General features: G+C 42.0%; 1 protein-coding gene across 1 annotated transcript; it reads left to right on the forward strand.

Moving 5' to 3' along the window:
- prdm11 (PR domain containing 11) lies at positions 1–24,573 on the forward strand. The gene is made up of 8 exons (XM_084169416.1): positions 1–171; positions 1,865–1,980; positions 3,392–3,492; positions 6,309–6,568; positions 6,934–7,001; positions 7,275–7,462; positions 17,851–18,402; positions 19,107–24,573. Exons 2-8 carry the CDS (start codon positions 1,916–1,918, stop codon positions 21,263–21,265), a joined length of 3,393 nt encoding a protein of 1,130 aa, XP_084025542.1. The 5' UTR covers positions 1–171; positions 1,865–1,915; the 3' UTR covers positions 21,266–24,573.
- Positions 24,574–25,303: the final 730 nt, after the last annotated feature.

Consider the following 25,303-nt stretch of genomic DNA (forward strand, 5'->3'; position numbering starts at 1 on the left):
GAAGCGGCTGACTCGTAGCAATTATTTCTAATAAACACTTTGCATTGCCCTGGACTAGTGAAATCAAAGAGTGGCGGTCCGTCAACGGCGGGGATTACAGAGGCTTGAGTTGGGGTCGGGAGATAACGTGCTCATCGCAGACCGTCCGAAGCCCTGCAGATTCTGTAGAAGGTGAGTCTGTTTTACTAGCCAATGTGGCCAATGAAAAATGGCTTCCGAAAGCGTTAGGCAAATTGCCAATTGCCTGCAGACGGGAATCTAGGAAATATCTGGGAATAGCGCAGTGCAAGACACAGCTGGAGTCTGTCACATAGCATACATGTTGCTGTGCTTTTCCTTGTTATTGTGTAGGAACAACAAACTTTGGCGATAAGTGTAAGTTTTTTTTTTTTTTGTAATCATTGTAGCCCCGTTTGTTTTCCGTGTCTCTTCTCACTGAACTCGAGCCCCCTCAGAGCGGCAGTCTTTCCGACCAATCAGCACTGGATTCGCTGCCGAAATAATTTTTGTTGCCGAAATATTTTGAAGTGAGGATTTGTGCCGGAAGGAGCATTCTCAACAACCGTGTGGATCGGACAGGGGTTTCTCACGGTCACTTCGAACGTTTGATGTCCAGATTGCCCCGGTTGCGTTGTTCTCAGAATACACATTTTGCCTTTTGAGATGTTTGCAGAGTAACCATATTTGCTTGGTCTGTAATGATTTTTGCCTTTGAGTGCAGCTTGCATTATGTAATACTGTTTACTAATTTAAAAAATATATATATATATTTTTTTTTTTTCCAAAGACTGGATGTTAATTAGTTTCCCCTATTGCATTGAGTCAGAGTGGAAGAGGTGAAGCGAAAGGGTATTTTTGTTTAACCTTTATTTAGCTAGGCAAGTCAGTTAAGAACAAATTCTTATTTACAATAACAGCCTACCAAAAGGCCCCCTGTGGGGACGGGGGCTGGGATATATATGCCGCGTTCAAAACGACTAACTGGGAACTCGGAGATCTCCAACTTCAGTGAGTATAAGACAACTGGGGACTCGTGAAAAAACGAGATCCGACAGGGAAAAATAGTTTTGAACGGTCATCCAACTCAGAATTCCAAGTCGGAAATTCGGGCATCTTTCTAGAGCTCCGACCTGAAGATCGCTGACGTCATGATTTGACCTCGTTTTTTTTCCGAGTTCCCGTGGTCGGAAAGTCGGAATTCTAGAAAGAGGCCCGAGTTCCCGACTTGGAATTCAGAGATGGATGACCATTTAAAACGATTTTACCTTGTCGGAGCGCGTTTTTTCCCGAGTGGCCAGGGTCTTGAACGCACTGAAGTCTTAAATCAGTTTTCCGAGTCTGAGCTCCCAATTGTTTTGAACGCAGCACCAGTTGTCTTGAAAGCCTCTTTACTCTGTCTAAAATCTGTCCACGAAAAATACACCACCAAGTGAGGAATATTTGTATGGAGGTCAATGAGTTTCGAATTTGGTCAACGCATATTTTTAATTGCTAATTTGCTGTGTGAGGCTTGTTCTATGAGAATCTTCATCCACTAACGCCACTTTTTGTGAATTTTGAAGCATTTATGTATAACAACCACAAAGCACGTAGCTTCATAATTCATAAAGGTCATGTGAACTGACTGATATTATCTCAGAACAAAACGTATAAGATCTCATAAACATGTGTTAACCTCAGACCTTATTTTCTGCATTTATTCCAAAACCCTATTCTTTCCCTATTCATTTTGCCCATAAGAATGGCTGAAGGAAGCAGAGGTAAATCATTTCCGTTTTTTTGGACTAAGCTGGTGAGCTCTGACTGTATACTGTGTATGAGGTTTGTATGTAGGTCACCATGTTTTTCCTTGTGTTATTTGCAGATTAATTATGTGGGACTGAATTTGCACTCAGTGGGCCCACTTCCCTCCACAATGGCAGCATCCTCTGCCTATCAAACCAAGCCGTCCTCAGAAGCCGGGCCCAACAGCAGCACCAGGTAGGCTGATGCTCCTCACCAACCTCCAGCCTCACAGACAAACAAGATGTCCTGACTGATTTTATATATACTGAACAAAAATATAAACGCAACAATTTCTTTTTTATTTTACTGAGTTACAGTTCATACAGTATGAGGAAATCAGTCAATTGAAATAAATAAATTATGCCTTAATCTATGCATTTCACATGACTGCGAATAGATATGCATCTGTTGGTCACATATACCTTAAAAGAAATGGGCCTCAGGATCTTGTCACGGTATTTTTGTGCATTCAAATTGCCATCGATAAAATGCAATTGTGTTCGTTATCCGTCGCTTATGCCTGCCCATACCATAACACCACTGCCACCATGGGGCACTCTGTTCACAACTTTGACATCAGAAAACCGCTCGCCCACACGATGCCATACACGTGGTCTGCGGTTGTAAGGCCGGTTGGACGTTCTGCCAAATTCTCTAAAACAACGTTGGAGGTGGCTTATGGTAGAGAAATGAACATTCAACTACATTTACATTACATTTTAGTCATTTAGCAGAGGCTCTTATCCAGAGCGACTTACAGTTAGTGAGTGCATACATTTTCATACTGGCCCCCCATGGGAAACGAACCCACAACCCTGGCGTTGCAAGCGCCATGCTCTGCCAACTGAGCTACAGGGGAATGCCAACTCTCTGGAAACAGCTCTGGTGGACATTCCTGCAGTCAGCATGCCAATTGCACGCTCCCTCAAAACCTGAAACATCTGTGGCATTGTGTTGTGTGACAACTGCACATTTTAGAGTGGCCTTTTATTGTCCACAGCACAAGGTGTAATGATCATGCTGTTTAATCAGCTTCTTGATATGTCACACCTGTCAGGTGGATGGATTATTTTGGCAAAGGAGAAATGTTCACTAACAGGGATGTAAACAAATTTGTGCACCAAATTTGAGAGAAATAAGCTTTGAGTGCATTTAGAAAATTTCTGGGATCTTTTATTTCAGCTCATGAAACATGGGACCAACACTTTACATGTTGCGTTTATTTTTGTTCAGTGTACATTCACATCAGCATCAACAGAGTAACTGTACATTATACTCCCCTTATACCTTATGTTTCTGATTGGCTAGAAGGGCATTCTAGAATGGTCATTAAAACCAGATAACGGGACAGTTGTAAAATATATTTATATTTATATTGGGACACCTTGCAATCATGACACAATATGCGCCATTAATATGCAGACATTGACAGCCACTTCTTGTCATGTTGCTCATAAAGGTTTTGGGATTAGGCAGCAACCAAGTTGACTACTATTCAGTTATGCAGTGTTGCATTGTTCTTTGCATGCAATGTTGAAGAGAAACTTTTCAACCCAATGTAGTGTATCATAAATAATAATGTACTCTATGTGATGTCTTACCACAGCCTAATCAAAGACGAGTGTGAGTCCGAGGAACCAAGCAAGAAACTCAAGGTTGATCACGAGCACAGAGCCAGTGAGAGCCACCAAAAAGTAGACTTCTGGTGTAAGTGTCATCATATCTTTCCAACAATTCTCATGCTGAACATTGATTTCTACTCCCATCAGAAAGGGATCCATAAGGTAATAATTGTAATGAGGTCAAGCCATTTGAATTCAATCACTTTTTGACAGTACCCTTTTGATTTGATTTAAACCTTCCATACATATTTTGCCCATCGTAGGAGTGCACAGACAGTTCCTTTTTGGATCTGAATGCCAAAACATTCAAGAGATAAAGGTGCTCAAAGTTGACCCATTTTGCATACCCCACCATACCCGTGTAGCTCAGTTGGTAGAGCATGGCGTTTGCAACGCCAGGCTTGTGGGTTCGATTCCCATGGGGGGCCAGTCGGCTAAATGACTTAAATGTAAAATGTAATACCATGAGACATCCATGTCTTCATCACTCATCACTGGAAAATATAAACACTTGAGATTGATATCTTTTAAAAGCTTACAATCGAAATGTCAACTTTCAAATGCAAAACATTTTTGAGACTCTGTCACACATCCCGAGGTGCAGGAGATAAAAAGAAACATTGAAATGAAAAGGAATCTCCACACACTCAGGATCGATGCACAATTTTACATTTATTTAGGCTGAGCTTTCAGTCGTCAGACCTTCATCAGAGCATACAAAAACACAATGACAGAGGCCACATATAGAGCCCCACAGTGGAGGTGTCATAATACCCATAAAACCTAGCGGTCAAACAGGGAAATGTTTTTCCACCATCAATTTTTCCCATAGGGGATTTTAGAAACATTTAAAATAAGGGCTGTGTTTCGGGTAGGCTTACCCTGGCGTGGCGATTTGATAACCATGTAAATCTCTCGGACTATTATCAATATATTTGGCTCTATTTACTCTCCGATTCGAAAATGCAAATTAGCATTAAAGTAGACATCATGCAAAACTACAAATCCCTGCAAGCTCCTGCACGTCATCTCTAGCTGACGCCTTTGCTAACAGATATTGTGTCTATTTAAAACTTGCACAGTACAGTTGACAGAATTGTCCATTTAAAGAAATGTAGCCAATTTATTCATTACTACATTTAGCAAACATTAGATAGTTAACCCAGATATTCTTGTCCAGATCATCATGGCATTTGTAGTTCTTTATGATAGCCATTTGAAGTGTTTCTAAAATCCCCTATGGGAAAAATTAATGGTGGACAAACGATTTTAATGTTTAATGTTTGTTTTAATGGCTCCAACCTAAGTGTAGGTAAACTTCCGACTTCAACTGTATATATATATATATACTACCTTTCAAAAGTTTGGGGTCACTTACAAATGTCCTTTTTTTTGTCCATTAAAATAACATCAAAGTGATCAGAAATACAGTGTAGACATAGTTAGTGTTGTAAATGGCTATTGTAGCTGGAAACGGCTGATTCTTTTAAAATGGAATATCTACATAGGCGTACAGAGGACCATTATTAGCAACCATCAGTCCTGTGTTCCAATGGCACGTTGTGTTTGCTAATCCAAGTTAATCATTTTAAAAGGCTAATTGTTCATTAGAAAACCCTTTTGCAATTATGTTAGCACAGCTGAAAACTGTTTTGCTGATTAAAGAAGCAATAAAACTGGCCTTCTTGAGACTAGTTATTTATCTGAAGCATCAGCAATTGTGGGTTCGATTACAAGCTCAAAATGGCCAGAAACAAATAACTTTCTTCTGAAACTCGTCAGTCTATTCTTGTTCTGAGAAATGAAGGCTATTCCATGCGAGAAATTGCCAAGAAACTGAAGATCTCGTACAACGCTGTGTACTACTCCCTTCACAGAACAGCGCAAACTGGCTCTAACCAGAATAGAAAGAGGAGTGGGAGGCCCCGGTGCACAACTGAGCAAGAGGACAAATACATTAGAGTGTCTAGTTTGAGAAACAGGCGCCTCACAGGTCCTCAACTGGCAGCTTAATTAAATATTACCTGCAAAACACCAGTCTCAACGTCAACAGTGAAGAGGCGACTCCGGGATGCTGACCTTCTAGGCAGAGTTGCAAAGAAAAAGCCATATCTCAGTGCCCATCTTAATCTTTTCTTTTTATTGGCCAGTCTGAGATATAGCTTTTTCTTTGTAACTCTCCCTAGAAGGTCAGCTTAGAGGGGATAGAGGGTGGAAGAGGAGGCTTGACTTGAAGCGCTGGGCATCTTGTGATGACATGCATTATCTGAATTAGGCCAACAGAATTATACTTACGGAGGAGTGGTTTCTATGGAAGAACTTTGAATGTCTTTGAACTTCAGAGTTGGCTTAACTTTGGACCAGAGAAACTAGCTAACAAGCTTGCGTGTACAGAGCAGTACCAGATTTAAAAACACGTCTTACCTTTTTGTAGTTAATAAATCCAATGTGAAATGTGATAACTATAGTATCCCTAACTAGCATTGAAAAAGTTAATCCATTCTTCTCTAATTAAAAAAATCTCTCCCTATCTTCTGAATCACGCTTGTAACATCAGTAGGCTACAGGTATGCTTTGGCGGGGGAGGGCCAGGTAGCCTGCACACACACACACTGGCAAAGATTTTCAGCTGGCAGTTAGACACTGGAAGAAGTTTCTGATTGACAGAGAGAGTGCTTTGCATAGGCGCTTTGTGTTTTTTTTGTGGGACTGGGAAACCGGAACGTAAAAGAGCGTTATTAATCGGTTCCCATGCTTTTAAAATAACGGTTCTGTTCTGGAACAGTGTAGATAATTTTAGTTCCCGGTTCTGATTCTGTATGGTCTTTCAAATAAAAGGGATGCTGTCAAAAAGTGATTGAATTGAAATTGATATACCCAATGTCAACTTTGTTTTTACAGTCTGTGAGGAGTGCAAAGAGTATTTCTTGGAGGAATGCCCCAACCATGGTCCTCCGGTCTTTGTGCCAGACACACCAGTGGCACTGGGGGTGCCCAACCGGGCTGCCCTCACAGTGCCCTCGGGAATAGAGCTCGTCCGGGAGGAGGAGGAGGTGGATGTGTGCTGCATAGATGCGGGCATCCCCAAGGGGGCGCTCTTTGGCCCATATCAGGGGGAGCTGGTGTCTAAGGACTATTCCTCAGGGTTTTTCTCTTGGATGGTGAGTCGAGCATCATCCCCACTCTCTTTCAGCATGTAGTGCCTGAGAGTCGTCCAGTAACTTTCACGAATAAGCATTTTAATGAACTATTAATAAATAAGTATTTCATTATTTGTCAATGTTTATAAGCATTTATAATAGCTTATTCATTTCATTAATGTTTATTCATTAAAGTTATTATAAAATTGTTACCAGTGGTCCTAAACCAACTTTGCATGTTATACATTTGTGATAAAGGGTTAAAAATGTCAGGGATCTTATCTTTCTCCAGAGAATTTATCTCCATCCTTGAGCTCTCATCTATTCTAAAGCATCAACCACACCATTCTGCTACTGCTGGTGTTTTATCTTCCTTACTCTCTTAGATCGTTGATGAGAACAACACATACAAATCCATTGATGGCAGTGATGAAACTAAAGCCAACTGGATGAGGTACAATTTATATGTTGATCATACATAAGCCTCTCAGTTTTGAGATTAGAATTGAACAGAGACAGATTAATTTAATCAGCTGTGATACTTTGACATCAGTGATGAGTATTCAAGGAATGTGAGAGGACAGCATATATGAGGGTTGTGAAGATCCGGTATAATTGAATTGGTTGACTGTATGTGCATTGCTTAAAACATATTGATGCTACAACCTATGTTGTATCAATGCCTTATGCGACTGAACAATATTTATGAATTTTTTGTTGCCACCAGGTATGTACGTAATTCGTCGGATGAGAATGAGAGGAACATGACTGCGTTCCAGCATGGAGAACACATATATTTCCGTGTGTGTCGGCAGCTGTCAGCAGGAGAGAAGCTCCGTGTGTGGTACAGCGATGACTACATGAGACGGCTGCACAGTGTCTCGCAGGACAGCATTGGCCACAACCTGGACACAGGTGAGACGTCCCCCTGAAATGTATTTCAATTTGCTTCTCATATCGCTGCTCAAAATGACTGACTTTGTGAAAGAAATATCCAGCACTAGTAAAACTAGTGTTGTTTGTGTTCCATTTGACTTCTTTTGGAGCGATTATGACGGCTAGTATGGATCGAGGGAGATTTCTAATTCAAACAATGCACAATATTTTTTTTCTTTTTCATTGCTATTTGAATCTTGGATGGAGGCAAATCCTGTCTCGGTCAGTACAATGATTTAATCCGATGCTCAAGCTCAGTTCATTGACCCATTATTTAAACACCCATTGAATAGTCTTTTCTTAAACTACAAAACATGAAATGTCACTAATTCAAAGCTCAATTGAAGGCCAGTTATTATCCACTCCTTGAGCATCCTGGGATTCTATAACTTCACCACGTGATGGTGCTATTGACTCCTACATGCTGACCAAACCGTCTCCACGCGTGCATCTGCGTGCGCCATCGTATGCATGTTGATTTTGTCTATCCACACCAGACTTGTTCATGACACGCAGGTTAAAATACCTGAACCAACTGTACATTCGAGGACAGGTCAAAAACACAGATGAAACATTCATGGACATTTAGCTAGCTAGCTTGCTGTTGCTTGCTAATTTGACTTTGGAGAAAAACCTTGGGTTGTTATTTGATCTAAAATGCAATGGTCCTTTTTTTGCTGGATCTTTGTTGAATTTTTACCCATTTTGAGTCATACAAAATCGTGTGTTCTCTACTCTGACAATTAAGAGGGGAAACCTAGTTAGTTTTCTTTTATTAATCTCGCCTAGTTCATCTTGCTTCTTCTGTGGATTTTATATGGCTGTTGGCAACCAACTTTGAGGTGCATTACCGCCACCAACTGGACTGGAGTGTGGACCTCGTTCATCTTTCAATCACCAACTTGTGTATTATGGTCTTTCTATTAATGAAGGGGCCAATGTGTGACATCAGGGTAAACATTTCAAAATGATTTGATATACATTTAAATATGATTTTCTTGCAGCTTCACATGTGTAGTTACAGGAATAAAAGTCTAGGTAGGCATAATGAGACCATAACTCCACGTAGCAACAACAAAACATCTACATGTAATTCAAAATGTCACAAGAAACATGGACACCGCATGTTTCTTTGTCATGCCTTGTTGCCAGGTCTTTTTGTGCTTTAGTCAACTTCTCTATCATTTATAACCATGCTAAACATTCCTGAAGAATGAAAAAGATAAACAACAGCATTTCTATGTTTTAATAGTTGATATAATAATATAAAACCATAATAAATATAGTATGTTTTTGCCAACAAAATCATTGACAATAACCAATAATGAAATCAATATAATCCGTAAACTCTTCAGGCATTGTGTGTGTGAGTCTGTGTCTGAAAACTAGCCATCAAATTCTTGCTTCCTCTGTCCTTGTTTCTTCCACTCCTTGCCTCTCCTTGAAAGTGCATTGAAGCCTGAGGGGATGAACCTTCACTCCTCTCTCCCAATGTGCTTTGAGAGGAAGGTGAGGAATGGGAGAAACAAAAGGAAGAATCTCAATTGCATTTCCATGATTCCTCTCTCCTTGCCTCCTTCTCAAAACCCATTGGATAAGAAGGTGAAAGGGAAAGGACCTCTGACCTCATCCAATGGGTTTTGAGAAGGAGACAAGGAGAGCGGATGCAACGAATCAAGGAAATGCAATTGAGATTCACCCAAGGACAGAGGAAGCAAGTATTTGACCGCTATTAAAGCCCCCATGCATTCTATGTCATTTTTAAATCATCTAATAAATCAGTTTATTTAATGAAAATAACAAAATATTTTTAATCATTTATTTCCCTGAGCCTCCTTCAGCTCTTGAAATGCTGTCTGATCGTATGGGCGTTAGGAAACAAATTTGAAGATATTTACATACACAGCCCTGATTGGCTGATAAGATGGTCTAATGCCCACCCCCTTACCCAGATTAACAGTCATTGGTCTGTTATAATCAGATCACATTGTGATGTACAGGCTGAAATTCCAGGCATTGTTTTCCAAACAGCTCTTACACAAAAAGGGCATTATCATAATTTTCACAATTTCAGAGAGTTATTTCGACCTCATAGTAGGGCCGGGACGATACCAGTATCGCGATACTCGTTAGCATCGTGGCAAGGAAACAAAACATTTAGCGGATTTCACTTCTTTAGGAAATCAGCCTTAATGTTGGAAACAAACATCATGCTGTCATCCAGTGTCACATTGATTTATTTTCCAAGCTATAGCACGCTATTTTACATACAGCAGGTTTTTAAAGGACCAAAGAGTTTGGTCTGTTTCGTGTTTTTATTTTTGCCATGGAAAAAATATTGTGATACTGATATCGTCCCGGCCCTACTGATAGCGTGTATGTGGAAATATCATACCAAAAAAAAGCTACATTACGTTTTTAACTGCACTGCCCCTTTAACATTTTAAGACTGTGCCAGACTGACTGACTGCGCTGCCATAATACCCATATCCTGTCCAGAAGTGGTAGGCTCCTAGCCCCTACTGCCCAGAGTCTAGGCACTTGTGGAGATCTGAGAGGGATTGATGGGTGGTGACATGGTGAGAGCTCCACCTTACCCTCTGAAAGGGTTGGTGGAATTTTGGCGGTATTGCTTACTCCTGTCCAATCCTCTCAGATCTCCTCAAGTGTCTAGGGGTAGGGGGTTGCTTCTGGACCCCACAACTCTCTAGTGGACCTACAGCATTGGTTGGATGTTTCATTCCACATGGATTTGCATAGGTGTAAGATGGACACACCCTCTGCACCCTATCAGGCTGATCAGACAGTTCTGGGTAGTTGAAGACCTGCTGTAAACTGAAAGGATATAAACTCAGCAAAAAAAAGAAACATCCCTTTTTCAGGACCCTGTCTTTCAAAGATAATTCGTAAAAATCTAAATAACTTCACAGATCTTCATTGTAAAGGGTTTAAACACTGTTTCCCATACTTGTTCAATGAACCATAAACAATTAATGAACATGCACCTGTGGAACGGTCGTTAAGACACTAACAGCTTACAGACGGTAGGCAATTAAGGTCACAGTTGTGAAAACTTAGGACACTAAAGAGGCCTTTCTACTGACTCCAAACGACAGATGCCCAGGGTCCCTGCTCATCTGCGTGAACGTGCCTTAGGCATGCTGCAAGGAGGCATGAGGACTGCAGATGTGGCCAGGGCAATAAATTGCAATGTCTGTACTGTGAGACGCCTAAGACAGCGCTACAGGGAGACAGGACGGACAGCTGATCGTCCTCGCAGTGGCAGACCACTTGTAACAACACCTGCACAGGATCGGTACATCCGAACATCACACCTGCGGGACAGGTACAGGATGGCAACAACAACTGCCCGAGTTACACCAGGAACACACAATCCCTCCATCAGTGCTCAGACTGTCCGCAATAGGCTGAGAGAGGCTGGACTGGGGGCTTGTAGGCCTGTTGTAAGGCAGGTCCTCACCAGACATCACCGGCAACAACGTCGCCTATGGGCACAAACCCACCGTCGCTGGACCAGACAGGACTGGCAAAAAGTGCTCTTCACTGACGAGTCGCGGTTTTGTCTCACCAGGGGTGATGGTCGGATTCGCGTTTATCGTCGAAGGAATGAGCGTTACACCGAGGCCTGTACTCTGGAGTGGGATCGATTTGGAGGTGGAGGGTCCATAATGGTCCGGGGCGGTGTGTCACAGCATCATCGGACTGAGCTTGTTGTCATTGCAGGCGATCTCAACGCTGTGCGTTACAGGGAAGACATCCTCCTCCCTCATTTGGTACCCTTCCTGCAGGCTCATCCTGACATGACCCTCCAGCATGACAATGCCATACTGCTCGTTCTGTGCGTGATTTCCTGCAAGACAGGAATGTCAGTGTTCTGCCATGGCCAGCGAAGAGCCCGGATCTCAATCCTATTGAGCACGTCTGGGACCTGTTGGATCGGAGGGTGAGGGCTAGGGCCATTACCCCCAGAAGTGTCAGGGAACTTGCAGGTGCCTTGGTGGAAGAGTGGGGTAACATCTCACAGCAAGAACGGGCAAATCTGGTGCAGTCCGTGAGGAGATACACTGCAGTACTTAATGCAGCTGGTGTTACTTTTGATTTGTTCAGGGACACATTATTCCATTTATGTTAGTCACATGTCTGTGGAACTTGTTCAGTTTATGTCTGTTGAATCTTGTTATGTTCATACAAATATTTATATTTATGTTAAGTTTGCTGAAAAGAAACGCAGTTGACAGTGAGAGGACGTTTCTTTTTTTCCTGAGTTTATTTACATGTCTACTATTCACACCTTTGTTTCATTCCAGCGAGTTAGATGTGCAACCACTGACTAACTATAGCTAGGGGCATATCTCTAGTCTAGCAATATATACTGTTGTTTTGGCTGTATAGCGTAATTGAATAAGATTACCAATGGTTAGGTAGCTAGGATATACACTATATATAGAAAAGTATGCGGACACCCCTTCAAATTAGTGGATTCGGCTATTTCAGCCACACCCTTTGCTGACCGGTGTATTAAATCAAGCACACAGCCATGCAATCTCCATAGACAAACTTAGGCAGTAGAATGGCCTTAATGAAGAGCTCAGTGACTTTCAACGTGGCACCGTCATAGGGTGCCACCTTTCCAACAAGTCAGTTCGTCAAATTTCTGCCCTGCTAGAGCTGCCCCGGTCAACTGTAAGTGCTGTTATTGTGAAGTGGAAACATCTAGGAGCAACAACGGCTCAGCCGCGAAGTGGTAGGCCACACAAGCTCACAGAACAGGACCGCCGAGTGCTGAAGCGCGTAAAAATTGTCTGTCCTCTGTTGCAACACTCACTACCGAGTTCCAAACTGCCTCTGGAAGCAACGTCAGCACAATAACTGTTCGTCAGGAGCGTCATGAAATGGGTTTCTATGGCCGAGCAGCCGCACACAAGCCTAAGATCACCATGCGCAATGCCAAGCGTCAGCTGGAGTGGTGTAAAGCTCGCCGCCTTTGGACTCTGGAGCAGTGGAAACACGTTTTCTGGAGTGATGAATCACGCTTCACCATCTGGCAGACGGACAATCAGGGTTTGGCGGATGCCAGGAGAACGCTACCTGCCCGAATGCATAGTGCCAACTGTAAAGTTTGGCGGAGGAGGAATAATGGTCTGGGGCTGTTTTCTATGGTTCATGCTAGGCCCCTTAATTCCAGTGAATGGAAAACTTAACGCTACAGCATACAATGACATTCTAGACGATTCTGTGCTTCCAACTTTGTGGAAACAGTTTGGGGAAGGCCCTTTCGTGTTTCAGCATGACAATGCCCCCGTGCACAAAGTGAGGTCCATACAGAAATGGTTTGTCAAGATCGGTGTGGAAGAACTTGACTTGCCTGCACAGAGCCCAGACCTCAACCCCATCGAACACCTTTGGGATGAATTGGAACGCAGACTGCAAGCCGGGCCTAATTGCCCGACCTCACTAATACTCTGTTGGCTGAATGGAAACAATTCCCCAAAGCAATGTTCCAACATCTAGTGGAAAAGCCTTCCCAGAAGAGTGGAGGCTGTTATAGCAGCAAAGGGGGGACCAACTCCATATTACAGCCTATGATTTTGGAATGAGATGTTTGACAAGCATCAGTCAGCTAACCATTTACAGTAACCGCAGTTCATTAATCAGTCAATATACACTAAATCATATTCTGAAATTGAGAAATCGTACTTTATCTTGGCACTGCAAAGGGTTAACTCCTACTTTGAAAGGACACAAAGTGTTGGCTGTGGACTTAAATGTGGAATGCCGTCAATGGTTAACTTACCCACATGTGAAAATCAAAATCTCAAGTAGTTCTTTTGGTTTTATATGCACACAAAAAACAAAATCAACATTAATTTCCGCACTTTGGCGGTTCAATTGCGTGCAGTATCACACCAGCTCTTTATCACTTGACTGTCACTCAGAAAATCCTTTCCTGAAACCTGAATTATGCATGATAATTTCCCCACATAACTAAACAGCTAGACATCAAATGCGCATCCAACAACTATTATGCATAATTATTGAAGAACCCCATTAATGAAAGTATAAATTTTGGTTTGATTCATCTTGTTAAAGTTACTCTTTCTGTTAGAAGCATTTGATTTTGCAATCCATACATTCTTTTGGATATGTGTGCCCATTAAAACTTTTTCACACCGTAATATAGGGAGATACGAAATGTTACGAGGTTACAGTGCACTTCCGAGATCGCCATACAAAAGAGTCCGACAGCAATATCCAGGAATTTTACAGGATCAAGTTCAATGTGTAATTCAATTGTTAAATGCTTAGTATATGATATGACCAACAGCGGTATCATAAATGTAAGGAAAGAAAGGTAACATTTTATGTCACATGATTTCTACCAAATCTGTGATGACTCCAAGCATGAGAAAGGGTTTAAACAGGTTTATTATTAATAACTTTGTAACAGCTCCAAACAGTTGTCCACTACAAGAAATGCTCACTGGTACCCGAGTTTATAGAAAGGCTTATATGCTTGTAAAAAACTATGAGTAGATGGGAGAGGGGGACTTGCAGCGCGTCAATGCGTCTAAAATAGAACCAAGTTCTATTTCAAATCAAATCAAATTGTATTCGTCACATGCACTGAATAAAACACGTGTAGACACTAACCAACAATGCAGTACAATAAATAAAGTTAAGAAAATATTTACTAAATAAACTAAAGTAAAAAATACAATAAGTAACACAATAAAATAACAATAATGACGCTATATACAGGGTGTACTGGTACCGAGTCAATGTGCGGGGGTACAAGTTAGTCGAGGGGTCAAATACTTATTTCCCTCATTAAAATGGAAATCAATTTTGTTTTTCTGGATTTTGTTGTTGTTATTCTGTCTCTCACTGTTCAAATAAACCTACCATTAAAATTATAGACTGATCATGTCTTTGTCAGTGGGCAAACGTACAAAATCAGCAGGGGATCAAATACCTGTTTCCCTCACTGTAGGTGCTGCTGAAGGCACCAGCTCATCAGCAAACAGAAATTTCAAATCACGTTTTATTTGTCGTATGCGCCGTGAAATGCTTACTTACAAGCCCTTAACCAACAATGCCGTTCAAGAAATAGAGTTAAGAAAATATTTACTAAATAAAATAAAGTAACACAATAAAATAACAATAACGAGGCTATATACAGGAGGCACCGGTACCGAGTCAATGTGCAGGGGTACAGGATAGTCGAGGTAATTTGTACATGTAGGTTTGTGTAGAGTGACTATGCATAGATAATAAACAGCGAATAGCAGCAGTGTAAAAAACTAAGGGGGGGGGGGGGGTCAATGTAAATAGTCCGGGTGGCCATTTGATTAATTGTTCAGCAGTCTTATGGCTTGGGGGTAGAAGCTGTTAAGGAGCCTTTTGGACCTAGACTTGGCTCTCCGGTACCGCTTGCCGTGCTGTAGCAGAGAGAACAGTCTATGACTTGGGTGACTGGAGTCTTTGACAATTTTTTGGGCCTTCCTCCTTCCGCCTAGTATATAGGTCCTGGATGGCAGGAAGCTTGGCCCCAGTGATGTACTGGGCAGTATGCACGACCCTCTGTAGCCCCTGGCTACGCAGACACCCGTTGACGCTCGCAAGGATTTTGGATGAAATGATTGAATAACATGTATGTGTTCATTTATTTTGCAACGCTCGTGCACGCTACGCGGCCAGTTTGGTCAGCAAGCTCGACTCTTACATCCAGGGCTCGAATTGAGGGGGTATGCCTTACATCCATGACAATATTGTGACTGACCGCCTTGATTCAGTCTTTTTTTACATTGGATAAAAGCAGAGACATAGAGCTACAAAATGGTATATCATACACTGCATTTGAGGAACAATGGGGAAAGTATTTCTGCTTTGAAAGTTGATAAACTTGTCATCTCATTTCTGAGAAAATGGCCTTTGAATGTTTTGGTACCTACAGGAGAGCTCTTCTTTGTCTACACCCATTCAGCATCGTTCACACCCTCTTAAGCTTTAGCCCCACCCATCTCGTTTCGCTCTCGGAGCACACTCTGGATGCTCTGGTCGATGAGTAGGGTTGATCTGAGCGTTCTGACCTCACAACGGCAGTCAAGCACCCAAGCTAACTGGCTAACATTGGCTAGCTACTTCCAGTTACAATTGAGAACACCCCACTGACCATTTTACTCGCCCTAGCAAAGCTGGTTAGGCTGTTTTCATGTTATCCAGAGCGTTGGTGACTGTAACTGTGCTGCTGGCTACAATTTTGTTTGCAGACTTTTATTGACACCGGCCATATTCAACGGGTGTTGAGCGTTCGTAAATTCATCAGTTATTCTGCGCTCTGGCATACTCAGACTGAATTTACGAACGCACCCGAAATGGTTACTTGCATAGTGGAGTCTTTTGTTAAGACATGTAGCTAGCTAGCTAGGTAAACCATTAACCATAATCCCAACTCATGGCGTTACTGCCCTGCATGAATCTGTAGGTAGCTAACCAACCAGGTTCAATGTTAGCTAGCTAACATTAGACTATAACTAGCAAAGCAAATGGCTCAGAGATACAAATAATAAGATCATACACATAATGTTAGCTTGCGAGCCAGCCAGCTAATGTTAGCTTGCTAGATACCAGTACACTTTAACTTGAAATGAAAATGACTTTCTGTCAAAATTAGAAACGTGTAATATCTGAAAATGTAGCTAGCTAGACTATCTTACCCGTGCTCTGAAATCGGAGTAGATAGCCAGAGCGAATTTACCAGCTACGTCTATCAACAGTTGTCGCAGTGACATTCTATTGAAATGGATACTTGCATAGTGGAGTCTTTTGTTAAGACATGTAGCTAGCTAAACAATGAACCATAATTCCATCTCATGATGTTACTACCCTGCATGAATCTGCAGGTAGCTAACTAACCAGGTTCAATGTTAGCTAGCTAACATTAGGCTATAACTAGCAAAGCAAATGGCTCTGAGATACGAATAATAAGATCATACACGTAACGTTAGCTAGCGAGCCAGCCAGCTAACGTTAGCTAGCTAACAGTACACTTTAACTTGAAATGAAACCACTAGTAGCTACCAAGACTATCTTACCCGTATACATAATGGATGGACGCGTCACCCTCACGGATGCCATGGTTGCCCTTAGTTTGAAGATGTAATCCGGAGACCGGTGTTTTCTCAATCTCCTTAGCTATCATACTCTAATTCCGCTGATTTCAAAACTCGGTCCTCCAGAAAGTTGAGAGCAACACTTATGCAGTTTTACTACGCAATATATTCTTTTTTTTTTAAGCTGCGTTAGACAGGATTACCTACACATACTGACCAGCTCAAATAGATCGACGCGTGCTATATGGCAGACCAATCTGAACTCATCTCTCGGCATGTCCAGCCCACTCATTATCTCAGCCAATCATGGCTAGCGGGAAAGTTGCTGTCTTTTTCTGTGGCTAAACCAACCAGGTTCGTAATTTTATTCGTATTTACAGGTGGCATACAAGTTTGTTATTAAGGCACATGTAAATTCACATGTTCCCGAAGGCATTTCTGCCAAAAAACAGTTTACGTTCAAATGGCTCTCCTGTGTAGTAGTGACCCACGACATACGCCTAGTTTCCTGAAACGAGTCACGTGAACAATCACTACTGGTTTGTCTGTACTCCAACAGCCTGTATTTTAAAGAATGGATTAGGGCAGGTTAAAAAAATCACAAATGAGTAAACACAATCTCTATTGGGAAAAACGTCTGCTATTTGACAAAAGGTCTCTGATAATCTGGCATTGGGGATTAGGTCTACTCTAGCCAGTTGGTGCACCGTTGACCCACTCATGCTATGTGAGTAGCTATGTCCTACATCCAGATCCAAGCCTACGTTCTTAGTATTTTACTCTGATTATAAAAATGTGCCTTGGGTGGCAAAATCGTGTAGTGTATGTCTGATAAAATGAAAAGCGACATCATCGGGATCATTTCAGTAGACATTTTATTCATTTCTCCTTTGACCTTCGGCATTTCAAAACAATCTCTATAGGGTTGAAACTTCCATTCAGTTGTTTAAACCGTTGCCATTTTTAACCAGCAACAATACTCTCCAAGAGGAAAAAACGTTCTGGATCGTTTACCTGCATAGGTTCTGCAGGTAAGCAAAGTAGGTTCTCGTTTTCTTATGCTGTTACGTTTAGTTATATGATAGAGAATTAGTCATTGTCTTTATGTGAGGTTACTTTTCTTTCTGCTTGGTATTTTGTATGTTATCACATCCATTATCATAGTACTAGTAGTTGGCTATATTATACACAGGTGTACATCTACACAGCTAACTCTGCACTGTTGTGTTGCAGGGCTGTTGACTGTTGAGAAATCCGAGGCCCAGGAGGAGACCAAAGGACCCGTGCTCAGGTCAGCTCTGCATGGCAGGTGCAGCCTCAGCAAGCACACCAGCGAAGAGGGGGATGGCCAACCACAGGCCAAGAAGAAAAAGATCGACCTCATCTTTAAAGATGTCCTTGAAGCCTCTCTGGAGGCCTCCAAGAGCCAGGAAAACCCCCTGAACAGCACCTTCTCCATGAAGCGGACCAGAGCTCAGCACGTCACGCTCACTTCCCAGAGTGGGGAGTCCTATCTGGCTCACGAGAAATGCAAAGTGGCTGGTCTGGGCCTCCACCCATCAGAGCACCTAGAGGGGGGCTTTAATGTTCGGTGTCTAAAGATGGAGGATTCCGAAGACGATCCTGGTCACATTCATGAGGAGCCTTCTACCTCGTTCTGCCCCAACTGTGTGAAGCTGAAGAGGAGGATTCGGGAGCTGGAGGCAGAGGTGATTCGTCTGAGGGGAGGAGAGCAGGTGGAGGTACCACCCCACTCTGAGCTGGCACCAATAGATGAGCTCCAAGGTAGGTCACAGAGAGAAATCGAGCAGTGTGGCATGGGTTATTTGGTGAGATTATACCTCTGCTTTGTAGCACAGAATTTCAGATGTGACATTTTCTGTACATTCTATATTCACCTTCAATAAAAATTTGAGTCCCCCATATCACAATTTTCATCATTATCAGTAGAAAAGCATGTTTTGTTATTTTGGTTAGACTAAAAATGAATTAAAAACCCCAAATAGTTAAGTTAACATTGAATTAACTCACAAAAGGGTTTGCGAAACTGTGTGAAATATGTCAGTGATTTCTTGCTTTGGATTTTGCGGTGGTGAATGTTTGTTTTTTGTATATTCCAGGGGATTTCAAATAAAAATGTGTTTGCACATGTTTGTCTTTTTACTTTGTCTCAAATTCAAATCACATTAAATGAATTAAAAACTGATGTGTTCATTTCAGTGGTTAGTATTACCATGCATCATTGGCATTTCATAGTTTTAAAACAAATTATTTAAATGATTCATTTCTAGCCACATTTTGGAAATTTCAGATATTCTGTGGATTTGGTATGATATTAATCTGATTAAATTCCCTTAATAGGATGAAAAGCTTCATTTTTTTCCTTAGGTGTTGAATGAAAATACATTTGTCTATTCAGATACAGTATATATAGCATTGCTGAGGTTGTCTTTTATGATATTAATGTTATATCCCATTATTTTCAGCAGCTGAGGCCATGACCCCTATTCCTGTGGTGCTAGATGAGGATGATCAGGATGTGGACTCTGCAGATGAGTCCATCACTGCTGACCTCATGGTGGCTGCTGACGACTCCTCCAAGCTGTTGGCTGGGCCTGGCCGACGGATACGCCGCTTCAAGCAGGAATGGCTCAAGAAGTTCTGGTTCCTGCGCTACTCGCCAACGCTCAACGAGATGTGGTGTCATGTCTGCCGCCAGTACACCGTCCAGTCCTCACGCACCTCCGCCTTCATCATTGGCTCCAAGCAGTTCAAGATCCACACTATCAAGCTGCACAGCCAAAGCAACCTGCACAAGAAGTGCCTGCAGCTATACAAGCTCCGGATGCACCCAGAGAAGACTGAGGAGATGTGTCGTAACATGATGCTGCTGTTCAATGCTGCCTACCACCTGGCCCTGGAGGGCCGACCCTTCTCAGACCTGCGAGCGCTGGCTGAGTTGCTCAAGAAGTGCGAGCTCAAGGTGGTCGACCAGTACATGAACGAAGGTGACTGCCAGATCCTCATCCACCATATCGCCAGGGCACTTAAGGAAGATCTGGCGGAGAGGATACGCCTGTCGCCCTTCCTCAGTGTCATCATGGACGGGCAAAATGATGACTTGCTGTCAGACACCGTTGCCGTCTATGTGCAGTTCACCACCAGTGAAGGACCCCCTGCCACAGAGTTCCTCTCCCTGCAGAGGCTGAGCGTTAGCAGTGTGGATGGCTACCTCCAGGCCATCGATCGGGCCTTTGCTGTGCTTGGTCTGAAGCTTCAGGACATGCTGGTGGCTGGTCTGGGGGTCGATGGCTCCAACATCTCCTCCAGTTTGAGAGCAAATCTGTACATTGCTGTACGGAAGACACTCCCCTGGATCCTCTGCTTGCCGGTCATGATCCATCGTCCTCACCTGGAGGTGCTGGATGCCATCAGTGGGAAGGAGCTGTCCTGCCTGGAGGACCTTGAGAACAACCTGAAGCAGCTGCTGAGCTTCTACCGGTACTCCCCTCGCATGATGGCCGAGCTCAGGTCTACCGCCCCCACACTGTCTGAGGAGACAGAGTTCCTGGGAGATATTCGAGCCATCAGCTGGATTATAGGAGAGCCAAACGTCCTGAATGCCCTTATCAAAGATTACCTGGAGGTGGTGGCACACCTCAAGGATATCAGCAGCCAAACGCAGAGGGCAGATGCAGCAGCCATCGCCTTGACCCTACTTCAGTTCCTCATGGATTACCAGTCTGTCAAGCTAATATACTTTCTCCTGGATGTCATCGCTGTCCTTTCGCGCCTGGCCTTCATCTTTCAGGGGGACTACCTGCTGGTGTCTCAGGTAGACGCCAAGATCGAAGAGGCCATCCATGAGATCGGTCAGCTGGTGGACTGCCCTGGGGAGTATCTGCAGGAGTTTGAGGAGAACTTCCGCGAAAGCTTCAATGGCGTAGACCTGAATAACTTGCGCGTCGCCGAGTCCAAGTTCCAATCCATCCGCGAAAAGATCTGCCAGAAGAGCCAGGGCATCTTGTCCCAGCGACTCGACATGCACAGCCGCACGGTGGTCAAGGCGTGCCGTGTGCTCGACCTCACCACCTGGCCACGCAACAGGGATGAACTACGAGCCTTCGGGGAGGAAGAGATCCTGCTCATCTTTGACCACCTTGAAGCGATCCCCTCGGCTGTCCGGGAGGCGTCGCGGGACAGAACAGACGCTCGGGGCAGCCTGCTGGTGGAGTGGAGGGACCTCAAAGCCGACTACTACAGCATGAATGGCTTCAAGGAGGTGGTCAGTCAAATCTCCAGGCACAAGCAGCGCTTCCCTCTGCTTAACCGCATACTCCAAGTTGTCAGGGTCTTGCCCACTTCCACTGCCTGCTGTGACAAAGGCCGGGGGTCCCTGCAGAAAGTGCGCAAGAACAACCGCTCAAGGCTGACGCTGGACCAGATGAATGACCTACTGACCCTTGCAGTCAACGGGCCGCCGATAGCAAACTTCGATGGCAAGCGACCATTGGACAGCTGGTTTGAAGAGAAGTCTGGCAACAGCTATTCACTCTCAGCCGACATGCTGACTAGAATGTCGGCTAATGAACAAAAGTATGTTCTGCACAGCATGGATGTGAACACAGAGTTCTACCCTGATATTTGACTGATGAGGGCCAGGGCTTTACTTCACTTTATTCCAAAAGCCATCCCGGAGGGGGAGGGGTGATCTGGGCTATAATGTGATTGGCCATAAAAGTGTGCAATGGCCCTGCTGCTAAAATGGCCTGATCAGCATCACTTTAGAAAATGGAAACATAGCTAGTAGAGTTGTACTTCTGTTGAGCACACATTTATGTCAAGCTCAGGAGGCAAAGCTGGTCTTAAAAGGCAAGACGGCAAATCAGCGAAGTTGACTTAGTGAAAACAATCAGTTTGTATGAGTGTTGAATTTAAAGTATGTATAACATATACCACTTATTTAGAGCATGTGCTGATCACTGGTATCAACTCTGTTGTTCGAGATGACCATTATCATTTAGTGGGGCTTTTAAAATCTGCTGCAACACATTATTTGGGAAATGCCATAGGTTAATAGCTCAAAAGTATATGTTTTTTGTAACAATGCAAATTATTTCTCTTTCAAACAAGTCTTTGATTTCTATACATTTACTATAATGTAAATGTTTGTTTGGCTTATTAAATGTTTGGTTCATATGACATTGAATGAGATTGTGCCATAAGAGCATATTGCAAGTTGATAAAGTCTTGATAAAGTGAAAGTTCACAACTAACCAAGGTGCTATGCCACACATCGTCACAAGAGATTATATGGTTTGTTTAAATGTTGTTTTGTACAGGTATATACTGCTATGGTGATTGATATTTCTATTGTGGCTTTTATAGGTCTTAAAAGATTCCATCGGGAGGAATGTATTCTTTTTAAATTGCCTAAACAAATGTAGGCCTATATTATTCATTATAAAGCGGGTAGTTTGGATGCTGATTGGCTGAAAGGTGTGGTATATCAGACAATATACCATGGGTATGATGCAAAATTACTTGTTTACTGTTCTAATTATGTTGGTAACAAGTTTATAATAGCAATAAGGCACCTCGGGTGTGTGGTATATTGACCATATACCACACCTCGGGCCTTATTGCTTTATATTAAAGTATAATATTAGTTTAGCAAGGTGAACATGCTTAAAGTTGGCTTACATAGCCATAAATTAGCCAAAAGGTTTCTTCAATATATTGTTTATACTTTACATTTCTTGCATCTATTCTTAAGTATTTTTTAGTAATACTTCTGCCAAATCATGTATGCAAGACAGCTTTGAGAGACATATGTCACTACAATTTATTCACAACGAGTGCAATATGTATTATATGACTTATGGCCAAATTTAACAACCATTTAGAGGGAAAATATAATCCCCATCTTATTATATCATTTACTTAATGACAATGCCAAATTAAGTAGTGGACAGAAAGTTTCCCTAAAATGCATTTAGCATATTATTTGTGGCTGCTACAGTTGTTGTCGTACACGCCAAAGTTTAGATTTCAGAAGGGTTTGGAAACTGGAATGTGTTGACATAATATAATGATATCTTTCTTTGCTTTGCTTTTTGAAAACACTTTTGAGATAATATACTTCATCAGTTGTCCGAAACTCAGCTAATTTAAAGTGGAGTGAAATGTGTTGAAAATCCCACAAACCACTAACTTTGCACCTGTGTTATATGAACTGAACTGTATGAGTAACTGTTAACTAAGGTTGATGGGATCATTTCTCTCATGTTGGTTCATGACTAAGACTTTTTGACTTTACTGTTCAAAATGTAATTACAATTGTACATGTATTATACTTTATATTCACTATATAAAGTTAATAAGTGGCCATGCATTAATAGGCAAAGTATATTTTTGCTTGTATATTGAAAGTGAGTTTTTTTAGCATCATTTTGGATATTACATTGAACATTTTGGTTGGTTTCAAAATATTGTTTTAAATTGTCAACAATTAAATTACTCAAAGGCATACTTTTAAAATCTATTTAACCTTTATTTATCCAGGCGAAATAATTAAGAACAAATTCTTATTTACAATGACGGCCTGGCATACCACTTCATGGTGAACGTGTCTGAGCCAGACTGCTTTAAGCCTCTGATTTCACCTTTTAATTACTGTAATAATTTTAAGTGGTACGCACACTTGCTTGTTTGCATGGTTGTTGTACTGTATATGCACCACGATTGTAATCTTCAAATTATGACATGCCAATTTAAGTAACAACATGCATTCTTCATATGTGTTTTGGGTGGATATATAGACTATTACCTCAATGAGGTATGCTATGAAATGTCACAAAAACCATTTAGCTTTCATTACTGTGTTTACTTCATGTCCCCTGTAGCTCAGTTGGTAGAGCATGGCGCTTGCAGCGCCAGGGTTGTGGTTTCGTTTCCCACGGGGGGCCAGTATGAACATGTATGCACTCACTTAACTGTAAGTCGCTCTGGATAAGACCGTCTGCTAAATGACTAAAATGTACATGTAAATGTCTGGACTCTTAACGATAAGCAGCTGTGTAATTCATGGGACAGCGAGGGAGAGAAATGTTGTCAACAATCACTTCACAACTGCAATCACAGCACCAAAAATATTTGCCACCACAATGCAAATATTCAGAGGAATGCTTTTTGTGTGTTATCTTGGCCGATCATCTTTTTACTTAGCTTAGGTCTGGGTATGTAGAGTTTTGCTTATTCTATAAATGATTGTTTTGCACCTTATATGTTTATATTTCTGTATACTTTATGTTAATGGTTGTGAGTAGGTCCACAGCAAATGTGCATGTTAATTCATGAGCCAAAACCAAGAAAAATAAGTAATTGTTCCTAGTGCATCTAGATGTATACTGTCATCTATTTCAGATTTTCCAAACTGAGCTTGTACCAAAATTCAAATTCCAGATCTACATTTAGCCTACCATTTGATATATTGTAATATACACAATGTCGTTTTAATGTATGCACAATATTGTATGCAGCCAAATGAAAGTCAATCAGTTATACTGTAGTATTAGTGTATTTCTTTCTTATACATTTTTGAGGGAGAAAATTGCAACGATTACTTTTGAATGGTTGAAATGCCTGCACTCTTATATCACTCTGTTTTTGAAAAGGGAGAAATTAACAATACAAGCATTTACCTTAATCGGTAACACTTCACATTTAGGTACCCTTTAAGGGGGTTGTAAAGGGTTTATATGTATAATGAACAAAAATATAAACACAACATGTAAAGTGTTGGTCCCATGTTTCATGAGCTGAAATAAAAGATCCCAGAAATGTTCCATATGCACAAAAAGCTTATTTCTCTCAAATGTTGTGCACACATTTGTTTACATCCCTGTTAGTGAGCATTTCTCCTTTGCCAAGATAATCCATCCACCTGACAGGTGTGGTATATCAAGAAGCTGATTAAACGGTGTGATCATTACACAGGTGCACCTTGTGCTGGAGACAAAAGGCCACTCAAAAATGTGCAGTTTTATCACACAACACAATGCCACAGATGTCTCAAGTTTTGAGGGAGCGTGCAATTGGCATGCTGACTGCAGGAATGTCCACCAGATCTGTTGCCAGAGAATTGAATCTTAATTTCTCTACCATCAGCCAGCTGCCTCCAACATCGTTTTAGAGAATTTGGCAGTACGTCCAACCAGCCTCACAACCGTAGACCACGTGTAACCACGCCAGCCCAGGACCTCCACATCCGGCTTCTTCGCCTGCGGGATGGTCTGAGACCAGGCTCCCGGATAGCTGATAAAGCTGAGGAGTATTTCTGTCTGTAGTAAAGCCCTTTTGTGGGTAAAAACTCATTCTGATTGGCTGCGCCCCTGCCCAGTCATGTGAAATCCATAGATTAGGGCCTAATGAATTTATTTAAATTGACTGATTTCCTTATATGAACTGTAACTCAGTAATATCGTTGAAATTGTTGCATGTTGCGTTTTATATTTTTGTTCAGTATAGTTTAAAAACAATTCATTATTAATTAACAGTAGTTCATCAATCATTGATAAATCAGAAACATACAGTGTATAACTCATTCAGATTGGAATAGTCATTTTGTCAAATAGTGTGATTAGGCCGCCAGAGGTGTCATGCCCATAGCGGGCACAGGGGCACG

Source organism: Coregonus lavaretus, assembly GCF_964263955.1.
Source record: "Coregonus lavaretus genome assembly, chromosome: 9".
Taxonomy (NCBI): domain Eukaryota; kingdom Metazoa; phylum Chordata; class Actinopteri; order Salmoniformes; family Salmonidae; genus Coregonus; species Coregonus lavaretus.

Bases quoted from the DNA above. Each gene is read 5' to 3' on its own strand.
- prdm11 (XM_084169416.1), top strand. From the start codon at position 1,916: ATGGCAGCATCCTCTGCCTATCAAACCAAGCCGTCCTCAGAAGCCGGG. The intron at 3,493-6,308 runs GTAAGTGTCATC...TTGTTTTTACAG, and splicing joins CCAAAAAGTAGACTTCTGGT to TCTGTGAGGAGTGCAAAGAG. The intron at 6,569-6,933 runs GTGAGTCGAGCA...TTACTCTCTTAG, and splicing joins CAGGGTTTTTCTCTTGGATG to ATCGTTGATGAGAACAACAC.